General features: G+C 35.7%; 1 protein-coding gene across 1 annotated transcript in view; it reads right to left on the reverse strand.

Annotated features, from left to right (window-relative positions):
* The window catches only part of LOC127801650 (CDPK-related kinase 3-like), a 42,751-nt gene extending 41,390 nt beyond the window's left edge, over positions 1-1,361 (reverse strand). The window contains exon 1 of the mRNA XM_052336953.1: positions 238-1,361. Within this exon, the coding sequence (XP_052192913.1) occupies positions 238-795 (558 nt within the window). The 5' untranslated portion in view covers positions 796-1,361. The remainder of the gene's footprint in view (positions 1-237) is intronic.
* Between the last annotated feature and the right edge of the window lie 17,019 nt (positions 1,362-18,380).

The raw sequence follows: 18,380 nt of genomic DNA on the forward strand, positions 1-18,380 counted from the left end.
AACAAAATAAAATCAAAGACAAACTAGCAAATTGAGCAAGAAAATGAGCAATGCAACTTTATTTTACTGGCATTTAAAATTTTGACCAACAGCAAGCTTAACAGTCAACATAGTCAAAGTACTGATGCAGTCAAATCGAACCAAACAGAGAACTGGGAAGAACTTCAAGAAATTAGATCGGGATATAATGTAAAAAATTAAATCAAAAATAAAATTTGATGCCAAAGGAGATCGAACCTTTGCTTTAGAGATGATCTTAACGGCAAGAGGTTGGTCTCTGAGGTCACCCTTTCGGCCCTTCGCTTGGCATGTATGACCAAAATGCCCTCGCCCCACCTCCCTTCCCAATTCATACTTGCCACCGAAATTCTTACCGTAACCGAAATTCTTATCCAGTGATTGATCAGACTCCGCCGCACCGTCCTCAGGGATCGGGCCCTCCCTGGGCTTGGCATGATGTCCGAACCGCCTGGCGAGCGAGGCCTTGATGTGCTTCGCCGGGGACGGGGGCGGGAACGGCCGCTTGAAGAACTTGAGCGGCGTCGACCTCGCCGGTGACGGTGACACTCCGGGAGGAAGCGGACTCGCTGCACCGTGCGGATACGGACTCGGCCAGGGACTGGCGGCGGACGATCGAGCAGGAGTGTTCTTGACAGAGTGTACGTTCACGGCGCCGTTGTTGGCGGAGGACCTGGCGGGCGTGGGCCGGGGTCGATCGGGGCCGCCGACAACGGGAGTAGCGGCGGGGGCTTCGTTATCGGGAGTGGGAATGGTCTTACCGTAGCACTGCCCCATGGAAGGAAGCTAAGGCGCTCGCACACTCCGATCGCGGGGGGTTCGAAGTTAAGCCCTCACAGCCAAAGCATCAGTTGGTCGAAATCACACTCCGTACGGATCTCCAGTGTGAAGAGAAGAAAGAAAGGGATGGAATGGAAGGAAAGGATCTACGGCGAGAAAACGATAAAGAAATAGAATGGAAGATTCAACAGTCAGAGAGAGACAGAGGGGGAGAGAGAGAGAGAGAGAGAGATGTACAGAAATAGACACGCACACGGAGAGAGGGAGAGAGAGAGTGGGAAGAAACAAACGAAGGGGAGAGAGTGACAGAAGAGGCTCTGATGGTTGAAAGAAAGAAAGAAATATAGAGAGAAGAAACGCATAAAAAAGAAATGGGAAAATCATACATCTATCATCTCTCTCTCTCTCTCTCTCTATGTGGGCGGGGCGGATTCAGAATCCCTATGCCCATATCATCATCATCATCATCATATATGCCAATTCTAATTAACTCCATTCCCCATTAAAGCCCTCTCCCTCCCTCCATCTCTCTTCCTCTCATTCAGCTCCTACTCTTCAACCTCAACGAACCCGGCCACAAACAAACATTCAATTACTTAATTATTATAATAATAATAATATTAACTCCTTTTAATTAATTCCCAACACCCCACCCCCCCGGGGCACCGCCCTACTCCTCTCACTATTATGCGTCGACTGTCAATGGGGATGCTTTCGTTTCGTCTTTCGACACGTTTCCCCCCTTCTGGTCCAAGCAGCTGGCAGCTGCCAACTGTTGTGAATTTTATCAAAATTGCACTCGCACCGGCTTCTCTGCTTCTTTGGTTTGCAATTGCAATTGCTTACGAGTTGAGATTGGTGATGGTGAGTGGGTGGTAAATAGTCAAGGAAAGGATGGCGCACTTGTATGTAATTTCTCTCCCGGTATGAGGGCCCAGGCACCCCACACCCTGCCTCTTGTTGCCTGCCTCCCTCCCTCCCTGCTCAGAATGTTCCAAACAATAAGCCCCCGTTGACATTCTCTTTATTTTATTTTTTTTTTTTATATGCCATACAAATATCAATAAAACCAAATTTTAAGTGAAAGTTGCAAAAAAGTGCACTCTTAAAGAAAGGGTCCCTAGATGGATGAACGCTTAAATTGAAGTTTAATCTCCATCTTACAATCAAAAAAAAAAAAGCTTTAATATCCTCGAACATCAAATATGCATTGAGTCAATATTAAAATAATGAACAACTAAAAAAAAATATTCTCATCATCCATTTGTGTAACGCGATGGCCTTTTAAGCTTTAGCTCAATCTAACTTCTCACTTGTGGTTTTTGCTTATCTGCATGGAAGGAACAATCTATCTCATCCTAGGCCAATTCTTTGTGACCATGTTTTGTGCAAAGGTGACTCCATTGAAGGGTAGCAATTGTGGATGCTTTTTAGGCCTTGTAGTACCATGCAACATGATAGCCTCCAAAATACATCAGTTGCAATAGTTTATAATATCTCTAGTTGGTTCCGAATTAGGGTTTATTAAGTATGAATAAGTGTAGGTACTTTTGTTAAGTGTCTTATGTGATGACTCTATGTGTTAAGCTCTTTTGAATGGATATTTCTCATAATGTGTTATCTTTTAAGGAGATTCATTTGTTCTATTAAGATAATTCTCTTAAATAATTTAGAAATTAAAAACAATTCAAGTTATTTTTTAACATAATTGACTCTGGTATTGCATTCTACAAAAATCTTGTTAGAAATCTCAAATGTAACGAGATTAAGAATGAACACAATCTCAAATTTACAAATGTAATATTTCTAGATTCTTCTACTACTAAAATGCCACCTTTGGAGCTCTTGTTAGCATAGATAAAAATTAAGGGATAATTACACAGGTTCTTGTGAGATTTAGAAAAATTACACTTAGTATCTTTCTATTTATGAAAATTATATTTACCTCTTTTATAATTAATAATTATTGCAAATTAACCATTTTACCTTTGATTTTTATTCTCTCTCATAAAATAATTTAACAATAAAACATACATTTTAATTACAAAATATTACACAAACTAAAATATATTAAATATATCCATGGGAAATTTATTAATTATAGAAATTATACTTCATATTATATAAATATAAACATATTTCTAAGATATAAATATAAACAAAAAAGATATACAAAAATTATACTTAGAAAGAAAAGGTATATGTATTAAAAATTATATATATAAACTAAAAATATATTCTTAAAATGTGTTTTATATATTTTATTTAAAAACAAAAATTGTGCTAACAAAATTTAAATTCATAATATTTAATTTGAAATTAAGTTTATCAATGTATTAACCTCACTTTGATATAACTTTTGTTTAAAAATATCAAAAAAATAAAATTTAATTACTTGTATTATTGCCTGATTACAACAATAAATTTGTTTGAATAGAAATGTCATCGTCAAGCTGCTTAAATCTATAAAAATAAGAAAACAATCAAATTGTGCGGGGAGATCCCCGCGCAAACACTCGAATATTTAAGTCAGACACTGAATTGATAAAAACTTTATTAAAACTAATATCAAAGATATCGTACATTTTCAGAAATGAGTATCTGCTTATTTATAGAAAAGTATAAAATAATCTTAATTAATTCAGGTTTAAGATTATTACTGATAACGATTATTCCTAATTTGGTTGGGATTAGAATTATTATAGATATCGTCTATCTCTTAATGATGACATTTATTTTAATATTTTAAAATTATTTTAAAATTAAAATTCTTTATTGATAATTATTTATCCTTTTTTTAGAATATTTAAAAAGATTTTCGAATAACAGAACTATCTACTTTACACGTTTGTATCATTGTATAGAATCCACTGCATGAAAAATTTACACTTTTTAACTCAAAAAATTTTAGACTCATAAACTTTTAATTTAACGGATGTTTGGTTATGAGACAACAACTTACATGTACATACCACAATATATATATATATATATAAACATTAATCATATTTACAAGAATAAATATGAAGCATTTAAACTCTCCCAACTTGGGCCATAATTTTGCTAAATTTTAGTTACAGCTGTCCACAAATACACACGCATATACAGGACATGACGGCACACGTGATGCTTGTATGGTTGTGTGAGCGCGTTGTTTTATTTCTCGTGTTCATGCGTGTATATGTAAAATAATAATAATAATAATAATAATTTTTATATCTTTTTATATATATATAAAAGTAGAATAGTTTAAAAAAAAAATTCCTCCAAAATATTTATTAATAATTTATATTTAGTAATTTATATTAATAATTTAAAATTTTCAATTATTTTGAAATAATAAGTACTAATTACTATAAAATTAATAATAAAATTTAAATATATGAGTTTTTTAATATATTATTACGTGAATATTAAATATTTAATTAATTTATCAATTAATCAAAAATAAATACTATTTATGAGGAATATGAATAGATACTTAAAATATTAATTAAGTCACAGAAAATTATTCATTAAATAAAATATTATCTTTATATAATATATAATATATATTATATTAAAGTCAAATAGTTTATAAATTTTTTTCCCTCCAAAAATCTGTCAAACTGTTTATTGTCTCTAAAATTTGTATTAAATTTACGTGGGCTTTCAAATAAATATTGATAGACAACTTGAACTATTAATTAAGTTATAGAAAATTGTCCATTTATTTAAAATTTTATCTTTATTCTATATATATAATATTAAAATAAGATACTCACGCGAAGTGATTTGCCAAGTGTCAATTAATGGTGAATTTTTTCTCTAAAAAACTTGTATTAAATCAAAGGTAGTGATTAATTAATTATTAAATTTACTTTAATAATTATATTATAGTCTTAAAAATATGATATCTTAACAAATTCATAAAAAATTATTTAAGATTGTCAAATGCTTGAGTTTTTCAATGCTAATTAATATTTAAGGCATCACATTTTTAAGACTATGGAAGAAATCAAAATTCAAATTTTTAAAGTTTTGTTATTATTGAAAAACTTATTCTTAGTCACATTTAAGATTTTTAATTTATATTTATAATATAATAAATAGAAAATAACAATGTTTTTTAGTGGATATATTATAAATTTTATAATATTTATTTATAAATAAATATAATATAATAAATAAAAAAATTTATAAGTATTTTTCAAGTGACCTACTTAATGTGTTCATTATTCTTTAGCACATTGAATGACGATACATTGAATTAAGAGTGTTCTTTATTAGCATATTGAATAACGAATAATTAATTAAACTTAAATTTTGATAAAAGACTAAATATTAAAATAAAAAAAAATGTAATTATCAATTTTGTTAGAATTATTTAAAATAACAAGTTTAATTTTTTATTTTTAAATTAAACCCTCCCATATATTGCAAGTTTACCACTAGTAATATATTTATATGGAAAAATTACTAATAAAATGATTACAGTAGATACCAAGGAGGGAAATTATTTCCGAATATATCAAATCTATCCCTTAAAAACATCAATTCTTGTAAGATAAACAAGCTCATCATACTTTGCATTCTTGCTAGTATAATTGGTTAGTCTTGTGCAAAGACACATAAAGCAAGTTTGTTAGTTTTTCTTTTTAATTAATACCGAACGCTTGACATCTTTTTGTTAAGTCCTAATCTAAATTTGGATAATATCGAATGTTATTTTGATAAATATCTCGATATTAATTACGTAAAGGAACAAGATAAAATATAATATTTTTTTTTTTATTCACAAGGGGTGTTCGAGTTTCACCCGACTAATTTCCAAGAGCATGTGACATTCCCTCCTGATATACTGTCAAGTAAATTCGAATGCGAATACAATCTAAACACACTCAAAATTAGATATTCAGTGTAATTCATTGTCAATATACCTTTTGCCTTCCAAATTAATGAAGGTAATATTATTAATTTAATAATAGATTGAGGACAAAGTTGATTCTAAAAATGGTTAATAATTTAGCGCCATATGTCTCCATTGGATGAATTTGGACGCACAAGCAAGCAAAAAGGAGAAGAGGAGATGACGTCAAATGGAACCTACCCTTTTGGCAGCAAGCAATGGAACATATTTTGGAGGAATGCCCTTTGGTTTTATTCCAAGTCAAATATAGAATGCATACACGTCTGTTGGGTACAAGCGAATAGCCATTTCACACACAAACCTTTATTCCTTTGAAGAACATTAAAAAAGTGCAGGGTGGGTTGGTTGAAATGGCAAATACCAAACTCAAGTACTAATCTAATCTACATCCAGAAGAATCGCCATCATAGTTATAATTTAATTGGGGAACTATCAATTACTTACAGGGGAGATTAAACTAAAAAAAAAATAAAAATTAATGGTCAATGTCCTTGCACTAAATTTAGGATTATAATAATCAAAATAAGCAACGACTTAGTATTGTAATGTCTACTTGATCAAAGTTGGGGGTTATAATTTATAGTATTGTAAAGCTCAACTTTGCACTAAATTTGGGGTTATAATAATCAAAATAAGTAACAATGTAAGATTGCATTGTTTACTCGATCAAAATTGGGGGTAAACAAATTTTAAAGTTTAGGAGAATTTAAGTGTTATCCTTAAATAATTCGACATGATTATAATATTTCTCTATTATTATTATTATTATTATTACTAATCGAACCTTTCTCATTTCATCTCTAAACGAATTATGTTGTAAAAAGTATTAAAATTACATATTGGGGGCAATAAGGTTAATACTCAATACTTCAGTTTGATGTATGAATAAAAAATGCATTTGAATAGGGATAAAATATGTATAAGGCCTTCCCACGTGCCCTAACAAACAGTATGTAAACTTCGTTTTATTATGGAATTATTATAAATTTTGAATGGTTTGATTTATTTTTCTTTGAATTGATTTGAATGGCTTTTTTAATCTTAATTTGAGGTTTGTTTTATGAAATTTTAAATTTTATTTTCTTATTATGAGGTGCAATAAAATAAAATTGATTAGGATAGTGCATTATTATAGTGATTAAAGTGAGTATGTTTAATAATTGAAGTGAGATAATGGGATAGATTTAAAAATTTTGTTACTTATTAAGAGCGAAAATGAGATTTATGATTTAAGTCTCATGAAAATAAAACAAGAGATATTAGAGATTGAAACAAAATAAGTTATATAAAACCTAATCGAATTGCTATCATTTACTTTGATTTTGGCTTAATTTAGACTCGAGTTTGACACGGGCTCAAATTTGAAACCCAAACTTGACTATGAGTTCAGATAAGGTTTACCTCATTATATTAAACAAGCCTATTCATAAGCATTAATTTTAAAACTCAAATCAATAATAAGCATCATTAAATGGATTTCAGTGGGTGGGAGATGGAGACTGGATTGGGCTGGCAAAGCGAGGCCCAAAATGCACAGTTTACTCAATCCAGGCCCAAATGTTTGCATGCGTGGGAATAGGATCCATTATTCACGTGCACTATGCTTGCATGGGCCCAACTCAACAATTAATTAGTCCTGCTTTTTAATTCGAATGAAGTGATTTTATTATTGGGAGAAATGTTTTTGATCTTGTATTAAAATTAATACAATGGTATTAAAAATAAAATTAAATAAAAGGGGAACTAAAACAAGATAAATTTAAGTTTTACTATTTATCATTTCACTTTTTGAGAGCTCGCAAGTATTATCTGATTTGTGTATGGAATTAGTTTTAGTAACTTCAATATATTTTCACATCAAATAGAATTAATATGTATAAAAAAATATTCTTTTGTTCACGTTGAATTTGCCTAACACGGGCATATAGGGGGTGTGTGTCGGGGCGGTCCTCCCTCCGATTTTGCCCATATTGAGCAAACAAATGTTATGTTGTTCAATACGGATAATATAACAATTTTGTAATATACATTAATATACAGAGACTAAAGATGTGAACAATGAAAATGTTCTAAACTTTTGAGGGAAGATTAAATAGTTATTCTATTAAAGAATACAAGAATTACCAATTGAGGCCATTAAGAATATGGGAAAAGACAAGCGCATTCAAACATGTGGATAAATGGCATGCAAGTCCAGTTCATTGCCAGCAAGTTTCACTGTCTGTATATGAAAATTATCAATTCCAAGCTCCAAGCCTTACAAGGTTGGCATGCATATAAAGAGAATATTTCCATTATTATGAATTATAATAATCCAGATCAATGAAGAGAGGGAGAGAAGGGATTTGCAAAATCAGAAATCTATTAAACTCTAGTTCACACCATGAAATTAGCATATGTTATAACTGATCAGAATAGACTGAATTGTGAGTTGAGAAGTTCTTAGACAAAATTAACAGATACCTAATCATACAAGAGGTGAAATTGATTTTGAAAACTTTTTCAAAAACCAATTGAGAAAATGCTACGGAAATAGATTGAAAACCCTATTTCAAGACTCAGTGAAGACAGCAATATGTATGCGAAAACAAAACACAAAGGCATAATAAGCAGGTAATGATTACCTCAAAGCCTGATGAAGATCCAGCCAATTACTTTTGTTGCGGCTCACGACCTGAACCCTTTTCAGTCTCTTATCACACTCCCACGAACTATTCATGAGTAGTCACGGACTAGCTCCTTAACCACCTCCAGGTAGCTTTTGAACCCGTTTCATTCCTATCCTTGGCTAACCAAGACTGCAACGCCCGGCCTCTACAGGACGTTATATTATATGTTAATTTTTTTTTAAATAAATCAAACTAAAATCCTCATTACATTTGGGTAATAATAATATTCCCAAAATTAGTACTAAGAAAATGAAATTCATAATCACCAACGAAAAGAAGATCGAAGCATTAAAAACCATAATATACACGTGTTTATAGATATCATTTGCCCCTCACATCATTACAATGACCATTAAAAATCATATAACATAATGAAATGGCTGGTACTTAGCCCTGCATAGGACCCACAAAAACTTCTATCACAATCATGCTTCAACCACACCCTTGTCCTTTCAATTGCTCATCTCGCCTGAAATATGGAATATTCTAATGACATACGTCCAATATTAGAAAATAAATCTTCTAAGTGATGGTTAAAATGATAGTTACGTGAATGCATGATATAGTAACATAATGAACATATGCCCTAGCGTAACTTCTTTGCCCCACTAGCCCGGCACAAAACCCTTAGCAGAATCCCGATTTGCTTTCAGAATAATCTTAACGTTGTTCCCTTAATTGTCCTTGGGGAATTACGGCTACACTATTATGGTGACATCTCAATTTTATGCATGAGTATCAATATGCCAATAATATCATGTCATGCGAAAATTATGACTTTTCATGCATAATATATGAGCAAATATGACAAAATGATCATAACTTTCATGAGTATTATGCATAATATAAGCAATTATATCATATACAAGCTTTTGGGGAGAACCACTCACTTTTTAACTTAAGATTCAAATCACCTCGAAAAATGTGTACTGTCTCAATATGTGTGCTAAGCCTCGAAATACGTACAAACCACTTCACCTCAAGTCTCGAAGCACCCTATCCAATACATTTATTTAAAATCATTAAAACCTATTTTATTCCACAATTTACTTGCCTTTTTCTTTATTTTTCTCCAATTTTTTCCTCCAGTATTCCAAAATAAATACCTACATCAACATTTCTCCAAATATTTTTACATAATAAATCCTAAAATAATATTCTAAGAATTTAAAAAGAAAATGGAAAATACCTAAGTCCCACGCGCTGTGCGTGAAAATGAGAGTGAGATTGGCGTGTGAAGTGCCTCGGTCGTCTTCTCCGACGCCGGTATACCGGTGATGCTGGAATCTAATGCCATTTTCAACTACTCCTTTAGTCGATCTTGATGGTACCTTGAATGGCTTGAAATGATGGTTGGAAAGGGTCCAACTGGAGGGTCAAAGACCCAGCCAAACCGTCTGCCTAGGTTTTCGGCAAAGCCTCGAATCTCGCTCGATTCTACTTCTTTGCTCACTAAATTCTCCTAAAACACTCTACTACCTTCAAGGATCAAAATCCCTCTATCCTTGCTACTTGATTCTCCCTCTAAAGTGCCCGATTTCGAGCTTCAATTTTGAAAGAAATTGGCTACTTCGATCACCATTTTATACTCAAAATCGAGCCCCTAAATGACAAATCTTGCTCCTCCCAAAGCCACTAATGTCCTCTCTTGCCCTAGATTCGTTCAAACCCACCGAAAAATGGCCCCAGAACCCGATTTACAATGGCCAACTTTTGGCTACTTTTGGTCGAATTTTCTTCGGTTTCGATCCCTTTTGTGGGCCATGGATCGCTCTAGGCCAAGCCCATAGGTCCTTTAGCCCTTTTCCTTAAGTTTCCCGTGGCCAAAAGCGATGATGGAATGGGTGGCCGGAAGCTTGGTCAGCCATGGCTGCCCAACTTTTTTTGAAATTGTACTTTCACATACCTCACCTTTTGAAATGCATTTTGGCCATTTCCACAAGGCCCCTGCGTTTTTCAAAACTTCCGTTGAAACCCTCACATTCTAAATTTTTTATTTGACCCCTTAAGTTTAAGAAATAATGTCGTTTTGACCTCTCTCGGGAATTTTCAAAAATTACACTTTGGCCCAAAATTATGTTTTGATTGAGAAACCCCATTGTTTCATCCCGAGACCACTTAAGCGTTGTTCCTTATGTAATATTTGACTTCTTTGAAGGTTCCATTGTCTTTTCGGAAGCCTCTCTTGACAATTCGATTTTGCAGCCTGATCCGAAGGTGTATCGAAAACTGTTTCTGATCCGATTTATTTTAATGTCATAAATCATATCTCAAGGTGTTTGTTAAGTTCATGGGTGTTCCCTCTGGCTCATTCGCTCATTTTCTTAGGCTATTTTGATACCAATTCCTTTAAAACTTCGTATCCTTTCCTCGTTCTTATTTTAAAAGAAACCCATAAGTTTTGAGTATTACAAAGCCCTACCCCCATTAGCGTAAATGACCAAGTTGGTCCGTGCCTAAGTAACCACTGGAACCATTCACCAATTGAGTTCTAGTCATGACTTGACAAAAGTGACATAAGGCTAGGCTTCGGTTCTCAACGAGGATGGTGATTGTCTCACGATTATGGTGTTGAGCCAAATTACTCCAATCAATCTATTATTTATTTTGATATTTAACAAAACATAATTTTAGTAAAACTATTTTTGGTATATTTAAATCCTTTAATGGATTTTTGATATGTCTTATGGTGGAAAACATATTTTAAGTATTATAATATTTTATATATCAAAATGAACCAAAAAATGCTATTTTTTCTAAAACTGGAAGATTAACACATTATAAAGGGGACATATAAGAAAATATTTTTATTTTGAAAAACTATCTCTCGGTATTTTGATATCTAATATTTATTATTTTTAAAATAATTTTTAATGAATTTTTTAATAAATAGAAGGTATGTATTTTGGGGATGGTAAAATCGTTAAATTCGAAATTTGTTCTAAAATCAAAATTATATTTTCTCATTGTTATGGATTTTGATTTTTTAGATATTTTTATTGAATCCAAATAGAAGGTACTTTCTTATTTATATTTATGTATTAAAGTAAATAGAAGGTGAAATATAAATTAAAGAAAATATGGATATTTATGTAAATATGTTATAATGTATACATGCTATGGATTATATCATCAAGTAAATCAAAATTTTTTGAAATTCTGGACTGAGAGTCGACTCCTGGTGAGGGACAGTCAACTGTGGGTTATGCAAACTCGAGGTAGTCGAGAGCAGGTTTTGGCCAATCGACTATAGGCTAATGAGAGTCGACTGTTGGCTTCGAGAGTCGACTGTGTGTGTCGTGGAGTCGACTTTCAATTAGAACAGTTAACTTCTAAACTCCAAAGGTCGAATTTTTCTAGTCGTTACAGATCCGTTGGAAGCTCAAGTATATATATCAAGAAGATTTTTTTGGAGAAGACTTATGCACTATCAAGATCTATCATTCTAAAGCACACCCAGGCTCTTAAGCACTCAAGAAAAGCAATCCAAGACCTAAGCATTAAAGATACATCATTTGGAGCCCAAGACAAAGAAGAAAAAGTTTATTCTTGTTGGTAATTCTTGTATCATTTGTATATTTGCCTTGTAATATTTGTTCTTGTATTCATATCTATATTAGTCCAAGTTTGTTGGACATAAGATTTTTTATTTATATTAATTGTGAATTATGAGTGGCATCCTAGAGCCCGTTGTAATCTAGGTAGGTTGTATTAGTTTTCGAGGTGAGTTAAGGGGAAAATCTCGATGTGATGTAAAAGTTTCCTAGATGAACTTGTTGGAAAATCTAGATGTGGTTATAATGGAACCTCAAGTGTCGGGTTGACCTTGAGAAAGTGGACATAGGTGTTGGAGACACCGAACCACTATATATCTTGTGTTAATATTGTGGTTGTTTGTGTATTTATATTGCTATCATCTCAAACAACATATATATTTATAACAAGTATTTTCTTTGTATAAGAAAAGCTCAAGAGTTTGAAAATGAAAGAATTCGGTTTAATAAGTTTTTATCACTCAATTCACTTCTCTCTTGAGTGGCCATTGTGTGTCAAGGGACCAACACATGGGATCAAGAGGAAAAATGTGGGAGCAAGAGAAGAAATAAAACCTCAAGGAGCAAAGAAAGAAGAAGAAGAATAGTGTAAGCGGAAGAAGCCAAGAGAGGCTTCGGCTTCTCACACGCGATCGAGCAAGGCATGAACGAACACTTGAAATGGAGAACTCCTTCTCATTTTCTTTCTCCCACCAACGTCTTTCTCCTCATAAATGCTCTAAAGAGCAATAAATAAAGAGGCGACAAAACGTTAAATGTTCTATCATCAAAAGTGATGGAAGACTGGCATGTAGGCAGAAAGCCCCAGTGAAACAATCGACATGTGCAAGCAACAAGTTGATAGTTTCTTATTTTTTAGCCGAATCAATTGACCATTTTCCTTCTTTCCAATTACAACTTTTAACTAATTGCATCAATGCCCGTTATTAACTCTTAATAGCCTTTCCATTAACTCTTAATGGAACCAAGACCTCTTGCTAACTCTTAACGACATGTTCGTTAACTTTTAACGATCCCCATTAACTCTTAATGGTCTCTTATTGTTAACTCTTAGTAGATTTATTGATACCATATTACAGCGATGCATCACTAATTTAATGTTATGACTAGATTGCGTGTGACCTTCTAAGGTCATAGCCATGTTGCAATTAAGACATGCAAAACTCTTTAACACCGATCAAACACTTCGATCTACTGAGAGAAACACTCAATTTCCTCAAAGAATCCCAAAAGTTCCTAAGTGTTATTTAGCATAGATTTAGGACAATCTTAATTGCAATGAAGTCAAACTTCAAGGAAACCTATTACGTGTTTGATTACTGTGTACTATAATCCTTCCATTGATTACCATCCTGACCGAGTGAGAGCCATGGACTGATCAAACTCTCAAGACTTGATAACTATGCCAAGATCTAGTTTAGGATGATCGAGATAACACATCAAAAACTCTTTTCCAATCATGCGTACCTTGATTAATGATTTCTACAATCATCACATAACTATGATTGATTGCATATAATGTTCACCTCATGTTGGAAGTCAATCGATCCCATTAGCAATCATCTATCTCCATATACCAGTAGAACAAAAACCACACAAAGAACATTCCCACCTTTCAACTGGATGGTTTCACTCAAAGACAAATCCCTAACATTAGCATACAAGACAATTGTGTTACCTTCGGTTTGAGGACCAGATACACAATTGAAAGTCAATAACAAATCATTAATCTTCTCAGTCATGTGATCTGTTACATGCATCACATTTAGTAGATATTCAACCAACATCTACCCGTATGTCTACTATCTACATCTCATGCAATATGGAATATAACTTACCATCATTTATCATTGTATCTCATACTAATTAAAGATAATGACTTATGTGCTAGTCCATAGTCAATTAGTTAAAGTTCCCTTCGAATAAATCTTAAGATTATGAATCACTTTAAGAAATTATGTGTTATAGATCTTTGTCATATATTTTTAACAACTTAAGAATAAGATTATCAAGATATTTAAAAATTCCTTCATATACAATCGGAGAGTTATGAGTGAAAATATAACCATTTAGATAATGTGCAAAATCATCATTTAATCCCAATATAAAGTATACTAAATGTCATTTAAATCTAATATTAAGACACTAATACTAACACCTAATTGGAGGAATGAGCAATGGCTCGAATTTATCAAGGTTGAGCATATGAAATAGGATACCCATATGATGATATTAGCGAGGGGGCATAGAAGTATCCTAAAGATAACTTAACGATGGTGGTGGTAGAGCCAGCTCAACGGAGAGAGCTAGAAAGTTTTGTTGGAACTCGTGGTGGATGGAGAGATAGAGTAGATCTAGAGATAGAGGGAAAGGGAACTTGTGGCCGGAAGTCCAGATTGGATGGCAGTCAAAACTTGTGGCCAACAATGTCGGTAGAAAGAGTGAGAGGGGAAAATGGGGGGAAGGGACAGTTTTGGGGAAAGAGGTAGAGGTGAGCAAGAGTTCGGGTAAACCGAAATAACCAAACCGAGCCTACAAGTTCAATCGGTTTTGTTCGATTTTTCATTGGTAGCAGTTAGGTTTAGTTATTTCCTTTAAGATTTTTGGTTATTTAGTTCGGTTCAATTATTATCTTTAGTTCGGTTCAATTATTTTTTTTTCAAGAACTTCGATTATTCGGTTTGATTTTTTTGGTATTATTAACCAAAAAATTGAACCGAACGGACAACTCAACTATCTTTTATTAGGTTCGGTTCAATTTTTTTGGTAAGAATTTCAATTCGGTTACAATAGCTCAAAATTCAATTAGTTCAGTTTTGGTTAGTTTAGATGATTCGGTCGGTTCGGTTATATGCCTCAGTTCGGTTAGTGATTTTCGGTCGGTTCAGTTATGTTCCTTCCTGACCAAAGGGAGTGATCAGAGACAAGATCGCAATGGCAGGGAACGTCCTTCTAGGGGGCAGCTGGCACCTGTAAGCACTATGATGCTTGGTGAGTAAGAGAGTAAAGAAATGACTCTGTATTAGTAGGTCAGATGGTAGAATATACCTTGGCTCTTAAAATAGCTAGTTGATATAGGAGAAGGAGACTTCATCCTGTATGCATGCATCGTGCGTTTGCAGGCGATGAGACTAGTATCTGGCGTCAGTGGAGGTTCCCAGGGGATAGCATGGTGTCGATGGGACTCTCATTAGTGTGGATGGGATCCGTCATTAATGAGGATGAGATCTGGGATAGGCGCGTGGATACCTAATAGAGGCTACAATGATGTTACTGCAAATTGGTGTAGGGCCAGGATGGGCCATATGGGATGGGCTAGATTGGGCCGAGAGGTGGGCCATGTGGGATGGGCCAGATTGGGTTGAGAGGTGGGCCGAGATTGGGCTATGTGGGATAGGCCAGATTAAGCCCGAACGGTCCACAGCCCCTCAAGTTGGATGCATGAGAAACGAGCGTTCGAGCTAGAAAAGGGAAGTCTGGATGATTTGCTGTATACGCTAGTTTTAGAGAGTTGGATTGTCATTAGGACCTGGCCGAGATGGATGGACGAGTTGACGCATGGTCTCATCTGAACAGATGCTAGTTTTAAAGGCATCTGGAACCTACTTGGCTTTTTGCAGCGAATCATTTCTCTTTATGCTTTGATTCGTGGCGCGTGTGGTTTTGAGATTCGAGGCGTTATGCCAGGGAGGTGAGGTGTCATCAACTGTAACTAATAACTCTTTAAATGTGTGACTGGTAGCGATTTCATAGCGGTGGATCTACGGTGGGTGATTTTTGACCGTGAGATGTGTTGTAAGCACTATTCAACAATCTTTATAAGGATCTCTTTGGGGCTAGGGTTTCTTCGGTTTCTTGAGATTTTTCAAACTCTTGGCATCTTCGAGGCTTCTGGTTAAGGTTGTGTTTTCGGTTCATGCTCTTCAAACTGCTTGGTTTGGGTAGTTCCCCCCAGATTTGCATATTCTTTTTCGTAGGGAGAATGACATCCGTGTTTCGTAAGAAGGATATCAGGGAAAAACTGGAGATATTTCACAAGGAAGAAAATAAAGCTGCGTCAGGCTTTGCTTCGGCGGATAAAGCAGCTGGGAAGGCTTCAATCGCGCGGGCGTTAGACTCCGTGCAAGCGGACAACGCAGTTGGGAAGGCCCTAGCTGGGACAATGCCGGTTGTTCTTATTGCACAACCCTTTGATATGGTTGTTGCCACCATGGCTCTGGGCTCTGGCTCTCCGAAGCCTTTCATTTTCGAGGAGTTAGCCTGGCATAAGAAGAGTTAGAAGGGTCCTGATGGGGAGGTTCGATCGCCCAGTGGTTCGAGTCCCACTAGGAGTGGCAGCTACTTGGTTTCGTTTCAAGACCTGACGTTTCGAAATGATCTTTTCATCGACGCCTATCTTGATCTGTCGTCGAACCAAATGAGGTTACCAGGTTTTGGTTCATTAGCTGCATTTCATCAGGTCAAGGACCAGGTACTCCAGCTTGCTGCGGATTGCAGCTTGCTTGAGGTAGGCATGATGACTGTGCTTTCCAAGATGAAGATGGACCATGAAGAGGAATTACGCCTGGTTCGAGAATCAGTAAGATAAGAAGTTAAGAAGGCCATAGAGGCGGTCACTACTGAGGCCAAGAAGCAGGCTAATGAGGCTGATAGTACAGTCGGTGATCTTCAAATTCAGCTAGATGCTATCGGCGTAGAGCTGAAGAAGTTGGAGGTAGAGGTGGCATTAGCCAGATTCGAGGTGACAACAACGGAGATGAAAGCGAAGGCCAAGGTGGCAATTGCTCGATCCGAGATGGCGAGGGTGAAGATTGAAGCGGAGGAGTTAAAAAAGGAGGGGTATGAAGTGGCCTTGTCCCACGTTCGATCTATTTTTCCAAGGTTAGATCTTTCAGCCTTTAGCTTTTTCAAGGAGGTTAAGGACGACTGCCTTACAGACCCGACGAAGGAGTCTTGTGTGGTAACATAGGTTTTGGCGTGAGTCTTGTAATCTTCTTGGGTACTCTTTGCTTAATAATAGATTGTTTCCTTTTTTCCTTTCGCGATGTTTTGTTTCTGTCAAAATTTTTGTGCGTATCTTGCTTGGTCCCCATGGTTTTGGTGCTTTGGCGGGCTTGTTATGCCTAGGATTTTGGTCTGTGAGGCGGGGCTGAGTTGTCATTTTTTTAGGGATTCGGTGTCTCAATTTTGGGTTGTTGTTTTGGAGCATTTATTTGATTGTGCGGGGGCTCCATGAGCTCTTGGAATCGAGGTGTCCGACTAAGGACGGGAGGCGCTGCCTGATGGTATGGAGTGGCTCGCTGCCCTAGGTGGGGCAGGTTCGTTAAGGTGCTCATTGTGGGGAACATGGTGGAATCTCGTTGGCCACCAGTCATTCGTTGGTCGTCTCGTACGATGCCTATTAATATGCGTCGTCTTTCTATCTGCGCATCTTCTGTCTTTGTTCTTGAACTATTCCCCTATCTTTTTCATTTTTGTGCTCGATTGCTCCAATTAACTAGCCTTCAGATCAATTAAGGGTGGTGTGTTAGTCTGCTCATCAATGGCTATCTCAATTTCAAATTCTGCTTGTGCGTATAACTAGGTAAACGAAGAGGTCATTCGGATTGCGTCGAAGTTTTCTACTGATTCGTCTTTGGTTACTGTGAGGGAGAAGATTGCATCTTAGATAGAGGATGGGGAAGAGAGAGATGGGGAGAAGAAGACTTGGGAGGAAAAGTTTTTCTGTCGTCCTTGCGGCAGGGACGGACGTGTTTGTCATTCAGCCCCAGACCCTGGGTTTCCTTATATGTACGAGGTGTTGTTTACGAAGCTACGGTTGCAGCTTCTTCTAACCGAGTTTCAGAGTTTGGTTTTGGAAGCGATGAATGTTGCCCCGATGCAGTTGCACCCAAACAGTTGGGGCTTCATCAGTGGTTTCGAAGTGCTGGTTGAGTTTCTTGGTCGCAAACCTACCAAGGCGATGTTTTTTCACTGCTATCACTAGAAAAGGGTCTATCGAGGTGGCTGGATTTCTCTAATCGGCCGCATGGGGAAGTCAGTGCTAAAGGCTTTTACTTCATCCCTTAAACATTTTAAGAATGACTTCTTCAAGGTGGGCTCCAACGAAAAAGAGCTCAGCTGTTTCCTAGACGAGGAAGGTAAGGAGAAATACCCCTTATGCTGGCAGTCAGAACCAAACCCCCCAATGGAGGTGGAGTATGAAGGTCTCGATTTGGAGGACCGGGCCCTGACAGATGCTTTTAAGTTTTCCCCCCAGCTCTAGTCTGCAAAACTTGTGGAATTCAGGGCTGATCCTTGGGCCTTATCTGAATATATGGGTATGTTGTTGCTACGTGTCTTTGTTTTGGCTTTTGCTGATCGATGGCTTTTATTGGGATTTCGTGTTTCAGGGCAAAGGGTGTCGTGTTTGATGGCGGAAGAGGTGGCGAGGCGCGTGGCTAAGAAGAG

The sequence above is a fragment of the Diospyros lotus genome, chromosome 5 (assembly GCF_014633365.1).
Source record: "Diospyros lotus cultivar Yz01 chromosome 5, ASM1463336v1, whole genome shotgun sequence".
Lineage (NCBI taxonomy): Eukaryota > Viridiplantae > Streptophyta > Magnoliopsida > Ericales > Ebenaceae > Diospyros > Diospyros lotus.